Here is a 14,833-nt window from a genome sequence, read left to right on the forward strand (position 1 = left end):
CCCCTCCACCACCACCACCCCAAACAACAGAAAACAAACTCGGCAGAGGAGAGGTGGGTGTGCAGGCTAAATGCAGCTTTAAATTAATAACAATGTCAAATTTGAGTCTCTTTTGTTTGCAGAAATTTAAAAATCTGAACACGTTTCTTTCATTCAGGTTGCACACACATGAGAAAGGTTTCAGGCCAGGGGGGTCCAAACATTTTGTCACGTGGGCCAAAATCATAAAGTCAGAAGAACCTGAGGGCCAAAAATATGTTTCCTTTACCTGCTCAACAAWAAACTAAGCATTGAATACTTTAATTAAACAAATAAAGTAGTCAGATTTATTGCTGGAAATGGATGTGTAAATTAATCTAGATCCAGAACTTTGAAAGTGTTTTGCAGGATTCCCTTATTGAAAGAAAGTTTGCAATTTTCTAGGTTTCACTTGGAGAAAAAAAAAACCCAATTTAGTCAATTCTGATTAATAAAATCAGGATTTAGGTCACCCTTTCATTGAAAATGCCTGCTGTATTCAGACAAATTTAATAAATAAATTAAAAGCAGATTGAAGTGCAGCAAAATCAGCTTTTCAGTAGAAGTCACTAGATAGATGTGGAAAAAGCTACGAGTCTGGTTATTTAAAGACAAATAWTTGGTATTGTTGCCAATAGTTTTTATTGTAAGATTTTACTTTGTGATAAATTTGCCCTAATAGTAAATAGAAAGTCTCCATCTACATCAAACAGCTGTGCCGGGAGGATAAATTTGTGAACAAATTAGTATAACTCTTGAACTGAAGTCAGGGGCCACACAAAATCAGTTCAGGAGCCACACATGGCCCCCAGGCCACACTTTGCACGTCCCTGTTTTAGGCCCTAAAAGCCCCCCGCTCAGAGTGGTGGAGCAGAAAGGTGTTGGTTGTTCTTTCAGGTTGTAAATAAACAAACAGAACAACGCTGTGTTTTTGCAGACCTGTTTTTCTTCCTGAGGAATGAAATGTCTGAAAACGTCCAACATGCTGTGTTTTATCTGAGGCTTTTCACAGAGGAAGATAAATCACACTCACTGATGGAGAAAAGCTGTTTGTGTGCAGCAGAAGTCAAAGCGTCCACACGTCTTCATCTGAGCAGCCTCCTGTTAAATAAAAGACATTTCCTCTCTCTGCACATGCAGTAAACTTAGATATTTGATGGGCAGGACTGATATTTTTTGGTAAATGGCTCCCAGTGGTGGATTCCAGCATGTTCCCATCGTTTTACAACAGCAGGCTGATGTTTTAGCAGAGCGTTCAGGGTTTTTATATATGACGACTCAGCTTTTATCTTTATGGTTGTGTTAAAGCTGGAGCCAATATATTTTAGAGTTAACTTCCCTTTTTCATATTTCTGACTGTAGCCTTTCACTTTACAAGATAAAATGCCCACTGAAAGCTGACACATCTCTCAACTTCTAAACCATGTTGTATAGATTTACGACAGGGGTTCTCAAATCATTTGGTTCTGGGGACCACTTACAATGGTGAAACAAATTGGACCCCCTCATAAACCCCCATGGTGTTTTAAAATAATTTATTGTTTCAACCCCTAAATGCCATGGGAATATATATTTTTATTTAGTTTACGTTTAATGTTTTCGGTCACGTATGTCTGTCGGTCTGTAGTTCTGTCGTTCTGTCTGTGGACAACATTACTCAAAAACTTGTGGACGGATTGTCATGACATTTTTACCACGTGTGTACTGGCTCAAGTAACACACCTTTAAATTTTGTTGATGTTCTGGATCACGATGCGGATACAGGAATTTTTTTCTTTAACACGCTGAGATCGGCAAAGCTGTGATGCTTTCACAGGGCGTGGGTTTCAAAGTGTCCAGCAGATGGRACTGTAGTATTGGTGTGCCCATTTGTAACTATTACAGGATGGGGGAAATTGGTCTTGGCGGAGGTTTGCACTCTCCGAGTGCTTCTAGTTTTGAATGAAACGGCTCTCCATATATAAGAACTTCTGCTTTAGAAAATGTTTATTTTAACATCAGATTTTTGTGACGTTTTTGAGTTTCATGAAAAACAAAAGTTTCTAATCTTGAGCAAACATCATTTTTTAATTTCTTGTTGAAAACAGCTAAAGCTCTGCCAAACAGGAAGGTGTTTCTGGGTAAAATGTGTGTTAGAGACACGCAGAGAAACAAGATGGTTTCTTCCCCCTGGGGTTCGTATTTTTATTCATCAGGACTTGATGCATCCAAGTATAGGATCATTCGGTTTTGGCACCTTTAAAGATTTCATTTTCAATTTAAACAACACATTAAAAATCAAAAAATAAACCAAAAGAAATGGCTAAGGCTGTGTGAGTTTTAAAAAACAAAAACCAATACAGACATTTTTGTATATATTCAGAAAGAAATTCAGCCAAACTGTTTTTTTAAAAAAAGCAGTTTTGTTCGATGTAAATCGTTTGGTTCGTCTCACAAATGTAATGAGATCAAATAAACTAAAAAAAAAAAGAATAAAACACACATGAAAACATTATTATTTAAAACTCTAGCGCCTTTTCCCCCTTATAATTATTAACTTTAAAACTTAAGTTTCTCAAGAGCAGATCTGCTGTAATTTTATAGCATGCATTAAATTTCTGAAACTTTGAGTCTCTTAGCGTTTTCTTCTTCTATTTCATGTTTAACTCGTTTTTTATTCTGTGTTTGGCGTCCTCTTCTTTTTCTTCCTCTCTGCTCCTTTCATTTTGTATTTTGTAGAAGTTTTTGGAGTCTTTGACTCTTTTACTCTGCCTTTTTTTTTTCCCTCAGGGGTCCTGCGCTCGCGTTATGAACCCCCTCCCTCCTCCGAGAAAAGAAAGGGAACAGAGATTGAGAAAAAGAGGAGAAGGTTCTATTGAAAGAATAAATATTACTCTACTGTTGACCGTGTGCCTCCAGTGGCGTCAGTCGCTGCGACCTAAAGAACCTTCTCTTGTTCTTGACCTTCGAATGAAGAGATACAAAAAGTCTTTTCTCGTGTTTTCAGCAGCACTTGGTAGAGTTTTCTCTTTTTTTGCTTCAGTAAAGTCTGTTATTAATCGATTATTAATGTAATAATTTATTTATAAAAGTAATACATATATATATAGTACCTTTGTTAGAGATTACAGATTGGGGTACTTCTTACTGAATCCCAAGCTGTAACAATTCACAGTTTTAATGCAAAAAAAAAAAAAAAAAGAACAAATGAGTCAATAAATAAAAGAGGTGTTTATCTGAGTGAGGTGGCTAAAGGGAAGTTAGACCTGTTGCTCCAACAGAACTTGTGGGGCAAAACTGTCAAACCGATGGGCAATGAAAACATGGAGTCTTAGAAATGCCCGCCCCCTTTCACCCCCGCTTCAGAGCCCTGAACCTCATGAACAAATTCTGCCCCGCCCCAATGACAGCTCTCCCTCTGGACAGAGAACCCGAGCCGTTCTCAGTCCTCTGCTGGTGGCTTCAGGAACACAGCAGACTTGTTGAAACTCTCTCAACAATGGTTATGGAAAAGTCATGCAGCCGAACAAAAGGAATAAACGTCTATAAACATGAAAATATCTCCAGGGGGCGTTAACGCTCCCACAGCGGTTCCTGTGTCTCCTGACCTCCGCCGGGCCTTGCCGGGCCTGTGTGGACGTTCTCATACAGGTGTGGTGCGGCGGTTCGCTGTGTTGGTGTGGCTCGAGTCTTTCAGGTCTTTCTGGATGCAGTTGTGGACTTGGAGGAAGTTGTGGTCCCTCTCGGAGTTGTAGGTGGCGGTGGGCGTGCCGGAGGACTTCAGGGTGTCCCGGGGGAGCGTGTACATTGAGATCTCCGTGGACGGCAGCGCGCTGAAACCCTTCAGGCCCACCGGCGAGGTGTCGCGGGAATGCGACGGGTCCGTGGATCGGGAAGAGGAGCGCGAGCGGCGCCTGTAGCGGTAGCGATAGCTGGGGATCCGCGTTATGGCAGAACCTTGGAGGTAGTCGGCTGCGCGCGCCCCTATTCGCAGCTGTCGATGGCGGTCGATGAACATGTGCACGGCCAGGACGCCCACCATTTCAGCCATGATGAAAGATAGGGCACCGAAATAGAAGGACCAGCCGTACGAGTAGCTGTTCTTCTTTGAGTCGCTTTTTGAAGGGTCCCCCGCGTTGGCTGATATGTACACMATGATCCCAATGATGTTGCTCAGACCTGTTGGGTTGATGTTGATGTTGYGCGGGCAGCATTCAAGAGAAGAGAGATATTTGTTTGTGATGATCCGAGGGAAGATGAAGAAAAAGGACAAAAAGACAACATATTAGTTGAACAGAAATCATGACTTTCTTCGACAACTTATTTGGAACAGCAAATCTAATATTCTGAGTACTGATGGGCATTAATCGATGAATCTTTACCGCCACAGCTAAGTCATGGCCGTCATCTTGCTAGGTGCTACACCTGTCATTGTACTGTTTATACAGTATGTTAAAGCTAGACACGTGGTTTGAGATGGATGCTCTGCCAACAATGCAAAATGACACAAATAGTCCAATTTTGCTTAAAATTAACAAATGGGATAAAAATATAATGTCTCCCGCAAAATCCAGCCAAACATAGGCTGTGTCCAAATAGACCYTTTTGTAGTTAGAAATGATCACAAACGTGCATGCGCGAAGAGGGCCTATCTCACGTTTAGAGAAAGTTTATCTGGAAAAAGCTGAGGTTGCTGTGGCACAAATTCAACAGATACATTTACACCYTTATACTGACCCAATGTATTTGCTCTAAACWAATTTGTGTTAAACTTTCCTTTAGGATCATAGATGTGATTTTTTTWTAAARATCCAAARYTGCTTTTTGAGCTTATTGAGTTTGCATAATTRAAATAGCGTTTTCATATTGCAGCTCAGGAAAGCTAGGTTTCGCTATACACATTTTTAACTACGAAATAGTCTATTTAGGAGCTGCGTCCTCCGAAGGCCGAATTTGTCGGCCGCTTACGTCACAGCAGCTGTGTCTGAATTCAAGGGCTGGGTRCTTCAAAGGACCAGGGCTACCCGATCTAGGTGGGCGGGGTCATTGGTCGACTGCAAAAACCAGAAAAAAGTGGCTGTGAATTTGGACGYTCTAGTCTTCTGCTTTARTCARGTCCTGACCCCGGCGTATGTCCTGTCTCCTAGCAAATGTGACGACGATAAATAGAAGCAAAAATAGATCAAAATTAGCAAATTATCAATATACTAGTATAATAAAACAACAAAATTAGCTTAAAGGCTATATTTAAAGAACTAAWGGACCTGCTGTTGGTGCATATTTATTTCTCTACACCAGATTTCTGACAAGAATAAAATTTAAAAACATGCCTGTGCAAATGATAAAAGCATTAATAAGACAACCACTTGAAACTTTTGATTTTTATACCTTCATATTTTTATTTAAAACTGTACTCTTTCTCTCACTTCGTCCACCATTGTGGGGAAAAAAAAATCTCCAGTCGGCCCGCAGCGCATTATGGGACAGGGTGGGCCGAGTAGGATCCCTCGGACCCGTCCCTCAAATTGGGGCAAAAGGAGGACGCATTTGTGGGCTGCATTGTAGGAGTCTTAAAATTTGGAAAGCCTCCAGCTTGGRGTTGTGACGTAACAAATTCGGCCTTTGTTGGACTCAGCCCCTGAATTTAGACACAGCCAGAGCCACGCCGGAGGCTGTCCAAATTCAAAGACTCCTCCGATGTGGCCGACAAATGTGTCCTCCTTTATCCCTGATTTGAGGGACGTGTCCCTCGAAGGACCCCAGCCCCTGGATTTGGACACAGCACAGACTCTCTTACTCCCCCTCCTTTACTTCCCGGTGTTTGACTTACCTGCAGACACAAAGAAGATCCCTGCACTGAGGATTATGTTGTGGCGTGACTTGTAGAACTCACTGGCAGCTATACACAAGCCTCCCATGAAGAGCAGGATGACGCTGAGGATGGGAAAGATGCTGGAGGCTCGTACCGCACCTGGAAGCCAGCAGAGGACACGGGTGAGGCAAAAACAGGACAGAAAGACGTGACAGCCGACGGGACGGAGTGAAAAACAGATCCATTACAGCATCTGGCTCTTGTGGGTGAGCAAATCCTAATCAACACCCCGTCAGGCCTGTGAAAGACTCCATCAGCACTGGTGAGCATGTATCCCCACAGCGAGCATGTTACCCAGCTTTATGTGATCCCAGTGCATAGACTTAAATATAAAGATCACTAGATTGAGCCCCGCCCATACCGTCCACTGGTAGTGTCTGTGACATCATGGAGGAGCAGAAACAGACCAAACAGGACAACAGCTCACAGCCTCCATACAAACTAACAGATAAACAGCAGCTGAACTGGATCTGTTTCACAGATTATCTGTCATGTTTTTACAATAAAATAATAATTATGTTAATTTCATTCAACAATCATGTAAAACAGCAGATTTATACCAGAAAAAAAATATAATTTACAGTATAAGTAACAATGATCTAAACCAGACCTGAAGTCAGCCTGTAACTTATTTTAGCTAGTTGAAAAACGATAACTTCAGCTAGTAAAGTATATTTATTATTTCTTCTTACTGTCATAAAAACTAAGAATATTTATATTTACCAGTCAACGGTTAGAAAATGTTCTCTGGTTATAGGATGAAACTTGTCTCTATTAGCTAACATCTTCTTAACAGGTCAGGTTCCTCTAACAGAAACCTAAAAATACTCACATTTATAATATTATTTTACACTCTGTACGTCTAAATATTAATCAGATATTTATAATATTATTTTACACTCTGTAGGTCTAAATATTAATCAGACATTTATAATATTATTTTACACTCTGTAGGTCTAAATATTAATCAGACATTTATAATATTATTTTACACTCTGTAGGTCTAAATATTAATCAGAGGACAAAGTAATATTTAATAGTTTGTGTTAAATTGTAACATGATTCAACAGAGCTAAACTCTGTATAAATGCTCCACAAGCTAATATCTGCTAACCAGCTCAATAAATAACTGATTACATGGACTTTATAAGATTATTTTAATTTTAAACTGTTACATTATGTTCTGCTCAGATCACATTGAGCTAAATAAGATCAAATCTGCTGACTTGTTGTAAAATGAGACGTTTTCCTGTTTATCTTCTGTTAATAAATCCATAACACAAACAGCTTTTCTGACATTTAAAACATTAGATAGATTATATAAACTGTAAAATATTAATAATAATTGGATTAATATTATTATTAATAGTTTTAATGATTTCTACATCGTCAGTCCTTTTTTCTGCTCTGTTGTCAACATGTACAGTAGCAGGAAATCCAAACTCTTGCCCGTTTAGCGTTAGCTGTTAGCTTCACCAGCTGATCACACGGTCACGTGGTTTCTGCGTACTCRAGTTCTATAGAACCTCCTGGTCCCAGTGTTAGACTCTCCTTCACTCTGACATRGGCTGATCATCGATGMTTGCTTTGAGTACCTTCATGTGCAAAACCYTCAACAAAAAGTGCTTCAAGGCTCTTGGCATGTATATGAGCCAGACTGCAGTGCAGAGAAACACTGCCGGTGTCCTTGAAACAAAACAGCCTTCTCACAGCCAATTATCAAGAAGCAGGAACTAGAAGTGGGGTATTGATGTAGCTTTAGAGGTCAAGCCAGGGTCAGAGGAGGGCTGCGCCGCTTCCTGAGGTGTCAGGTAAAATTAGAGTCCCAAAGTTTGAGTAGCAGACCATGGTTTGAGTCATGCTGGAAAATAACTACGAGAAAGTGTCCCATAGGGTCACCTCCTGCCATCCTTCTGACTCCTTCCTGTTTAACATGCATACTTAAACTTTCATCAGGCTGGTTAAATTTTCACCACTTCACCTCATCTCCCCGTATTCGTGCCGCCTCAGCACTTTTCTCACTTTCTCCCCAAAGTGCTGACACCGGGCTGGGTGGCTCACCGCTGAACTTGGCTGCCTCCGCGGGGATCAGCTGGGGGTCCCAGAGGCCCATCTGCCTGCCTACCTGCTAACATTCATCACCGCTCCACCCCCCCCCTCACCGTTGCTCTTTATCCTGGATTCGTTTATCCCGAGGACCCAAAGGCTTTGTGGCGACTGGACGGTTCGGTAGGAAAGTCACCCTGAGCCCAGAGGAGGGCTGACAGGCAGCAGTTAACAGCTGCCGTGTGGAGGGGAAGCCACAGCTGGCTGGATGCTTACTCCCTACTGGGCCCCTGACCGTTAACAAGACGTGGGACCAATGATACTTGGTGTGTTTTCATTCATTCATACATCAATTTATCAACAATTTTCTGATTTCCAGATATGCACGACCAAATCTGCTAAAGCTAGCAGAAAATCTCAAGTGACAATTTTAAATGACTAAAACGGATATTCTTGACACGACGGAGTTTTGCATGATAGAGCTTTAGGTAACCTTTGTGAATGGCGAATTGTGGGGAACTGTGTCTCCAGACAAGGATTTGAACAGAACCAGACCAGCAACAAGTGTACATCACTGTGTGCAACATCAATCAATTACTCTTAAAGTGCCTGTGATGTTTGTATCCTTCAAATACAGAAAGTCAAATAAAACAACTTTATATTTGTCGTGGCAAGTTTACCAAGAATGCAGAAACACGTTGGAATGCACAGAAAGTTTGCGTATATGGTCGTCAAATGACTTCATCTTGAGCAACAACAAACAGAAGTCAATCTGGAAGTCTGTCAGGTTGTGGCTGACTCGTCAGCGGAAGCAGCCAATAATATAACATCATGTTAACACCATGTGACAGTTTACAACCAATCACAGTCTGACGAATGTAACTGCCTAACCAGTAACAGGGCTCTCAGCCCAAAGAGTTACCTTATCAAAAACAAGAGAAGTCGTGCGTTGCTGGAGTCTTAACGTCTGGGGCAAACAGATTAACAGCCGAAAAAAGTTATCATAAGATATATGAGTACTGGACAGCGTCAAGGTGAAACAGATATAAATAATTAATTAGTCCATTACAATATTTAAGAAACTTTGCATAATACACATGATTTTACTAATTTTGTCACATAAAATGCATATTTTCTTTTGAATTTGGTTCAGCTAAAGTGAAACAAGAAGTGACATAAAAGGGTTTAAGAAAGACAACTCTGGTCTTTATTGAAACAATATTTAAACTTTAACTGTTCTTCATCTCTCTGATGGTGACTCAAAATAATAAAAAAACATCAGATTCTTCTCTACAGTCTGTATTAGCTGTTGTAGCAACGCTCTGTTTACATTCAGACATTCCCGTTTGACATCACTTCCTGTTTCTTCACATGCAAATATCTCAACTGTCCATCTCAGCAGTGTGACATTAGTTTTACAATATGTTATTAATGTTATCTTTCCAAAAATGTTTTCATATAATTACAAAAATTTGATGTCACAGGCACTTTAACGTAGAAAAATAGATGTCCAGCTTGCCTTCTGTTGTACGAACATCTGAAGATATATTCTAGCAACTCTGTCTTCTTTTAATAGATTCATGCATCATCAGATCCAGCACATACAGTGGTTTGCAAAAGTATTCATACCCCTTGAACTTTTCCATATTTTMTCACATTACAACCACAAACATAAATATATTTCACTGGAATTTAATGTGAAAGACCAACACAAAGTGGTATACAATTGTGAAGTGGAAGCAAAATTTTACATGAATCAAAACATTTTTTACAAATAAAAAACTGAAAAGTGCGACGTGCAAAAGTATTCAGCCCCCTTTTCCCTGAGTGCAACCAATTGCATTCAGAAGTTGCCTGATGACTGCTAATGACTCAAAAGGGTCCACCTGTGTGTAATCTAATCTCAGTACAAATACAGCTGCTCCGTGACGGCCTCAGATGTTGGTTAAGAGAACATTGGGGAGCAAACAGCATCATGAAGTCCAAAGAACACACCAGACAGGTTAGGAATATGGTTTTGGAGAAGTTTAAAGCAGGCTTAGGTTATAAAAAGATTTCCCAAGCTTTGAACATCTCACGGAGCACTGTTCAATCCATCATCCGGAAATGGAAAGAGTATGGCACCACAGTAAACCTGCCAAGACAAGGCCGTCCACCTAAACTTACAGGCCGAACAAGGAGATCACTGATCAGAGAGGCAGCCAAGAGGCCCATGGTGACTCTGGATGAAATGCAGAGAGCCACAGCTCAGGTGGGGGAAACTGTCCACAGGACAACAATTAGTCGTGCACTACACAAATGTGGTCTTTATGGAAGAGTGGCAAGGAGAAAGCCATTGTTAAAAGAAAACCATAAGAAGTCCCGTTTGCAGTTTGCCAGAAGCCATGTTGAGGACACAGCAAACATGTGGAAGAAGGTGCTTTGGTCAGACGAGACCAAAATTGAACTTTTTGGCCACAATGCAAAACACTATGTGTGGTGGAGAAAGAACACTGCACACCACTCTGAAAACACCATCCCCACTGTCAAATATGGTGGTGGCAGCATCATGCTCTGGGGGTGCTTCTCTTCAGCAGGGACCGGGAAGTTGGTCAAAGTTGATGGGAAGATGGATGGAGCCAAATACAGGGCAATCTTGGAAGAAAACCTGTTGGAGTCAGCAAAAGATTTGAGACTGGGGCGGAGGTTCACCTTCCAGCAGGACAACGACCCTAAACGTAAAGCCAAAGCTACAATGGAGTGGTTTAAAAAAAAGAATATTCATGTGTTAGAATGGCCCAGTCAAAGTCCAGACCTAAACCCAATTGAGAATTTGTGGCAAGATCTCAAAACTGCTGTTCACAAACGCTCTCCATCCAATCTGACTGAGCTTGAGCTGTTTTGCAAGGAGGAATGGGCAAGAATTGCAGTCACTAGATGTGCAAAGCTGGTGGAGACATACCCTAAAAGACTTGCAGCTGTAATTGCAGCAAAAGGTGGCTCCACAAAGTATTGACTCAGGGGGGCTGAATAATTTTGCACATCGCACTTTTCAGTTTTTTATTTGTAAAAAATGTTTTGATTCATGTAAAATTTTGCTTCCACTTCACAATTGTATACCACTTTGTGTTGGTCTTTCACATTAAATTCCAGTGAAATATATTTATGTTTGTGGTTGTAATGTGACAAAATATGGAAAAGTTCAAGGGGTATGAATACTTTTGCAAACCACTGTAGACCAGGGGTGTCAAACTCCTGTCCTCGAGGGCCGCTATCCTGCATGTTTTAGAGGTTTTCTTGCTCCAACACACCAGATTTTGATCGCTGGGTAATTAACAGGCTTCTGCCCAATTTGAAGAGTTAATTCAATCACTGAATCAGGTGTGTTGGAGCTGGAAAACCTCTAAAACATGCAGGATAGCGGCCCTCGAGGACTGGAGTTTGACACCCCTGACATAGACGGTATAGCCCCCATCTAGGGGGCGCCACACATCGAGGATGAAAACATTGTTAAATATCTTTTTATTAGAGTGTAGTTGATTCATTCTGTAGAATAATCACTAGTTACTCAGATTTATGGCTGTTTTGTTACTACATGAGGTGTTATATGGTGCAGAGGATGTTTCGTGATAAGAGTATACGATGTAGTCAAGATTAACTACTGGTGCTCAGTGTGTGAATAGAAAACAAAATAAGGCTAATGGAAGTTTCACTTATGATCTAAACAGGCAGCAGCTAACAGCTGAGTGCCCTGGACCCCCCTATAACTGCTTCACTCCACAGCTGCTGGTTAACATGAACAGATGTTCCTCATGATGTCAGCAGATGTTGGCAGGTATGAAGTAGACTTCTGGTATATTTTCTATTTACATGCTGGTGCTCAACGTATAAATAGAAAATAAAATAAGGATAATGGAAAGTTCTGATCTCAGATAAAGTTCAGGTTCAAGTCTGGTTTTTAGTGTTCTACTGTCATAAAATACTGATTTTATGTTTTATTAACCCCAAGTGTTAATAAAACGCTCTTGAAATGGTTAGAAAATGTAAAGTTTTGAGTAGATCTTTTACAAAATGTTCCAGGGGAGTATACCCCTGGATCCCCCTAGAACTGCTTCACTATACAACTGTTGGTTAATGTAAAAGTCTCATAAAAATTTATTAAATTTTGTTAAGCGAGTAAGTAATTATAATCTTAACAGTATAGAGATGTTTGTAAAGCCCAAAATTTGAACAAATTTTTGAAAGACCAATGTACTTATGTCCAAGGAATAAGAATGTAGAATAATTTGGAAAGCGATTATAAAAATGCTGGTTCAATATATTTGTTTAAGACAATGATAAAAGCTAGTTTGTTAAAGAAATATGAATTTGTATAATGTGCATTCATAAGAACTGTTGTTCGAGAAGGAGTTGAAGTTTTTGTTATGTTTTGCTATTTAAAGACTTATTTTTGGAAAAAAGGGGCAGATAATGATTTTTTTCTTCTTTCTGCTYCCTTTCATTTTATTTGTGATTTGTATTTTTTGTTATATGTATAGTATTTGTTTTGTTTTTAAATGAAATGAATAAATTTACTAAACTAAAAAAACTAAACTTTTGGTTTTCTGTTTCAAATTTATTATATTGTTAACTGTTATAACTGGACAACCTGGTTTCTAAAGATAAAAAATATTGAACTATTTAATGTGGTACATGGATGTACCAAATGTATCGAACAAGGGGCACCCCCTGAAATCTTACCCAGGCTGCCACATTGATTTCTGAATGTGTCTGAGTAGACTCTGTAACATCCTTCTACCTGCATCCATCATGTCATTAAATACAATATAAGGTGCTTATGCTGTTCTTTAACCTTGCCTGAAATGGCCCGGCGGTCATTGAGCTCGAATATGTGTGATGAAGACATTTTTAATGGCACTGGTCACCTCCTCGTGTTTTCACCTGTCTGCCTCTGTCTGCTGTGCACCATCATTTCTCTTGGTGTCACCCAGAAAGTGTCCCTCAGCCTGTTTTCTTCTCCATCCCTTACTTAATTTGTACTCGCTCAGAGCACCAAAAAAACAGTTTAAAGGATCAAATTTCATCCAGCCCTCCTTGTCTCCTTGCTTGTCCGTGGGGGATTGTGGGGTTTAGAGTAACCAGTGAGGGCGGGTTGATTAAATATTAAGTTGTCCTAAGAGCTGACCCCTCTCCCGTGTCCTGCTCTAAACCCTTTAAATCTCTGCCTCCGTCCTCGTCTACCTTTAACGCTGCAGAGTATCGACGGGACGTTCACGGCACATTACGTGAGCGAGGGCGCCGGGGCTTTTTCATCCATCAGCTTCATTTGCCGAGACAAAAGAGGGATAAATGGGCAGCTAAATTTATTGATTGTTGACAGTGAGATGTTTAATGGTGTGGGATCTCAAGGTCACACAAAAGTTGAGTAAAGAAACTCATTTGGAGACGAACCGAGAAAAAATAAGCAATTTTCTTTCTACCTCAGCAATGGTAAATTTACTTAAAAACAAATTTATAGGAGCTGTATCAAAATGTAAATCTGAAATTTCATACCTATTAAATATACTTTTTATTTATTTATTTTACCTTCAGTGCTAAAAACACTTATTCAAGCACTTCTTATAACTTCAGAAATACCAAATAAAAAAATATAATTCCTTTTGGGCTGGAGTTCCTACAGATTTTTATGCCAGGATGTGTTCTGCACTTGTGCACATATATAAATAAAAGTTATTGTTTGATGAAGCTCAGATATCTGAGTTTCAGAGCTGAATCCCGTCTGCACTCGAGGGGCTGAAGATGGGAGCGGGGCCACACGACAATAACCATCCACCCAGGCAGCGAGGCGGACTATTTACAATCAGTCCTTCGTCACCTTCTTCTCAAGGTTACATATCTTCATCTCTTCAGGACCGGCCCTGTCAGAGTTTTGGATCCTGCCTGGAGGGACGTTTAAGCAGAGCAGCATCCCTCAGGGGAAGGCAGGCGCAAACTGACAAGCTGACAGGAAATCAGGGACCGGTACTTGCTGATACCTGCTAGTTCCTGCTGTGTGAGTAAAAAAGGACAGCGTTGCCAGACGTCTATAAAATAAAAATACCTTAACAGAAAATGACTTGGGTAAAAATTTATTTTACTGATGAGAAAACTACTTCAATAAAAGTCAAAACTGTTCACAAAAATCGGGCAAGTAAAAGTACTTTTACACGCTCTCTAAGAAATAAACTGTTGAATTTACTGAACCAAACTGGTTCCACTAAAGCAAGTTGAGTAAATATCTACTCTACTAGGTTTAGTGGAACCACTAGACATGACTTGGTTGAGTAAATTCAACACTTCATTTTATTAGAGTGCAGAAACAGCTCCTCTCATGATTAGTTCAGACTGATTTAATTTATAATTTGTGTTAAATTTTAAAGTGCCTGTGACGTGTGTATCCTTCAAATACAGAAAGTCAAATAAAAAACTTTATATTCAAGAAACTTTGCATAATACGCATGATTTTACTAATTTTGTCACATTAATTGCATGTTTTCTTTTGAACTTAAGTGAAACAGGAAGTGACATCAAAGGGGAACTCTTTCAGAAAGACAACTCTGGTGTTTAATGAAATAATATTTAAACTTTAACTGTTCTTCATCTCTCCGATGGTGACTCAAAATAATCTAAAGAAACATCAGATTATTCTCTACAGTCTGTGTTAGCTGTTGAAGCAACGCTCTGTTTACATGCAGACATTCCCCTTTGACATCACTTCCTGTTTCTTCACATGCAAATATCTCAACAACTGTTCATCTCAGCAGTGTGAAATTAGTTTTGCAACATGTTCTTAAAGCTATCTTTCCAAAAAAATGTGTTCATATTTATTACAAAAATCTGATGTCACAGGCACTTTAAAGAAGTAAAAGTATATTTTTTAGGTTTTAAATGTAACAAAAT

At 39.9% G+C, this 14,833-nt stretch overlaps 1 protein-coding gene across 1 annotated transcript in view; it reads right to left on the reverse strand.

Moving 5' to 3' along the window:
• Positions 1–2,174: 2,174 nt before the first annotated feature.
• cacng2a (calcium channel, voltage-dependent, gamma subunit 2a) overlaps positions 2,175–14,833 on the reverse strand; it is a 63,482-nt gene continuing 50,823 nt past the window's right edge. Inside the window, exons 4-5 of the mRNA XM_014010302.1 lie at positions 5,828–5,968; positions 2,175–4,176 (exon numbers count right to left, since the gene is read on the reverse strand). Of these exons, the coding sequence (XP_013865756.1) occupies positions 3,641–4,176; positions 5,828–5,968 (677 nt within the window). The 3' untranslated portion in view covers positions 2,175–3,640. The remainder of the gene's footprint in view (positions 4,177–5,827; positions 5,969–14,833) is intronic.

Source organism: Austrofundulus limnaeus, unplaced genomic scaffold (assembly GCF_001266775.1).
Source record: "Austrofundulus limnaeus strain Quisiro unplaced genomic scaffold, Austrofundulus_limnaeus-1.0 Scaffold67, whole genome shotgun sequence".
Lineage (NCBI taxonomy): Eukaryota > Metazoa > Chordata > Actinopteri > Cyprinodontiformes > Rivulidae > Austrofundulus > Austrofundulus limnaeus.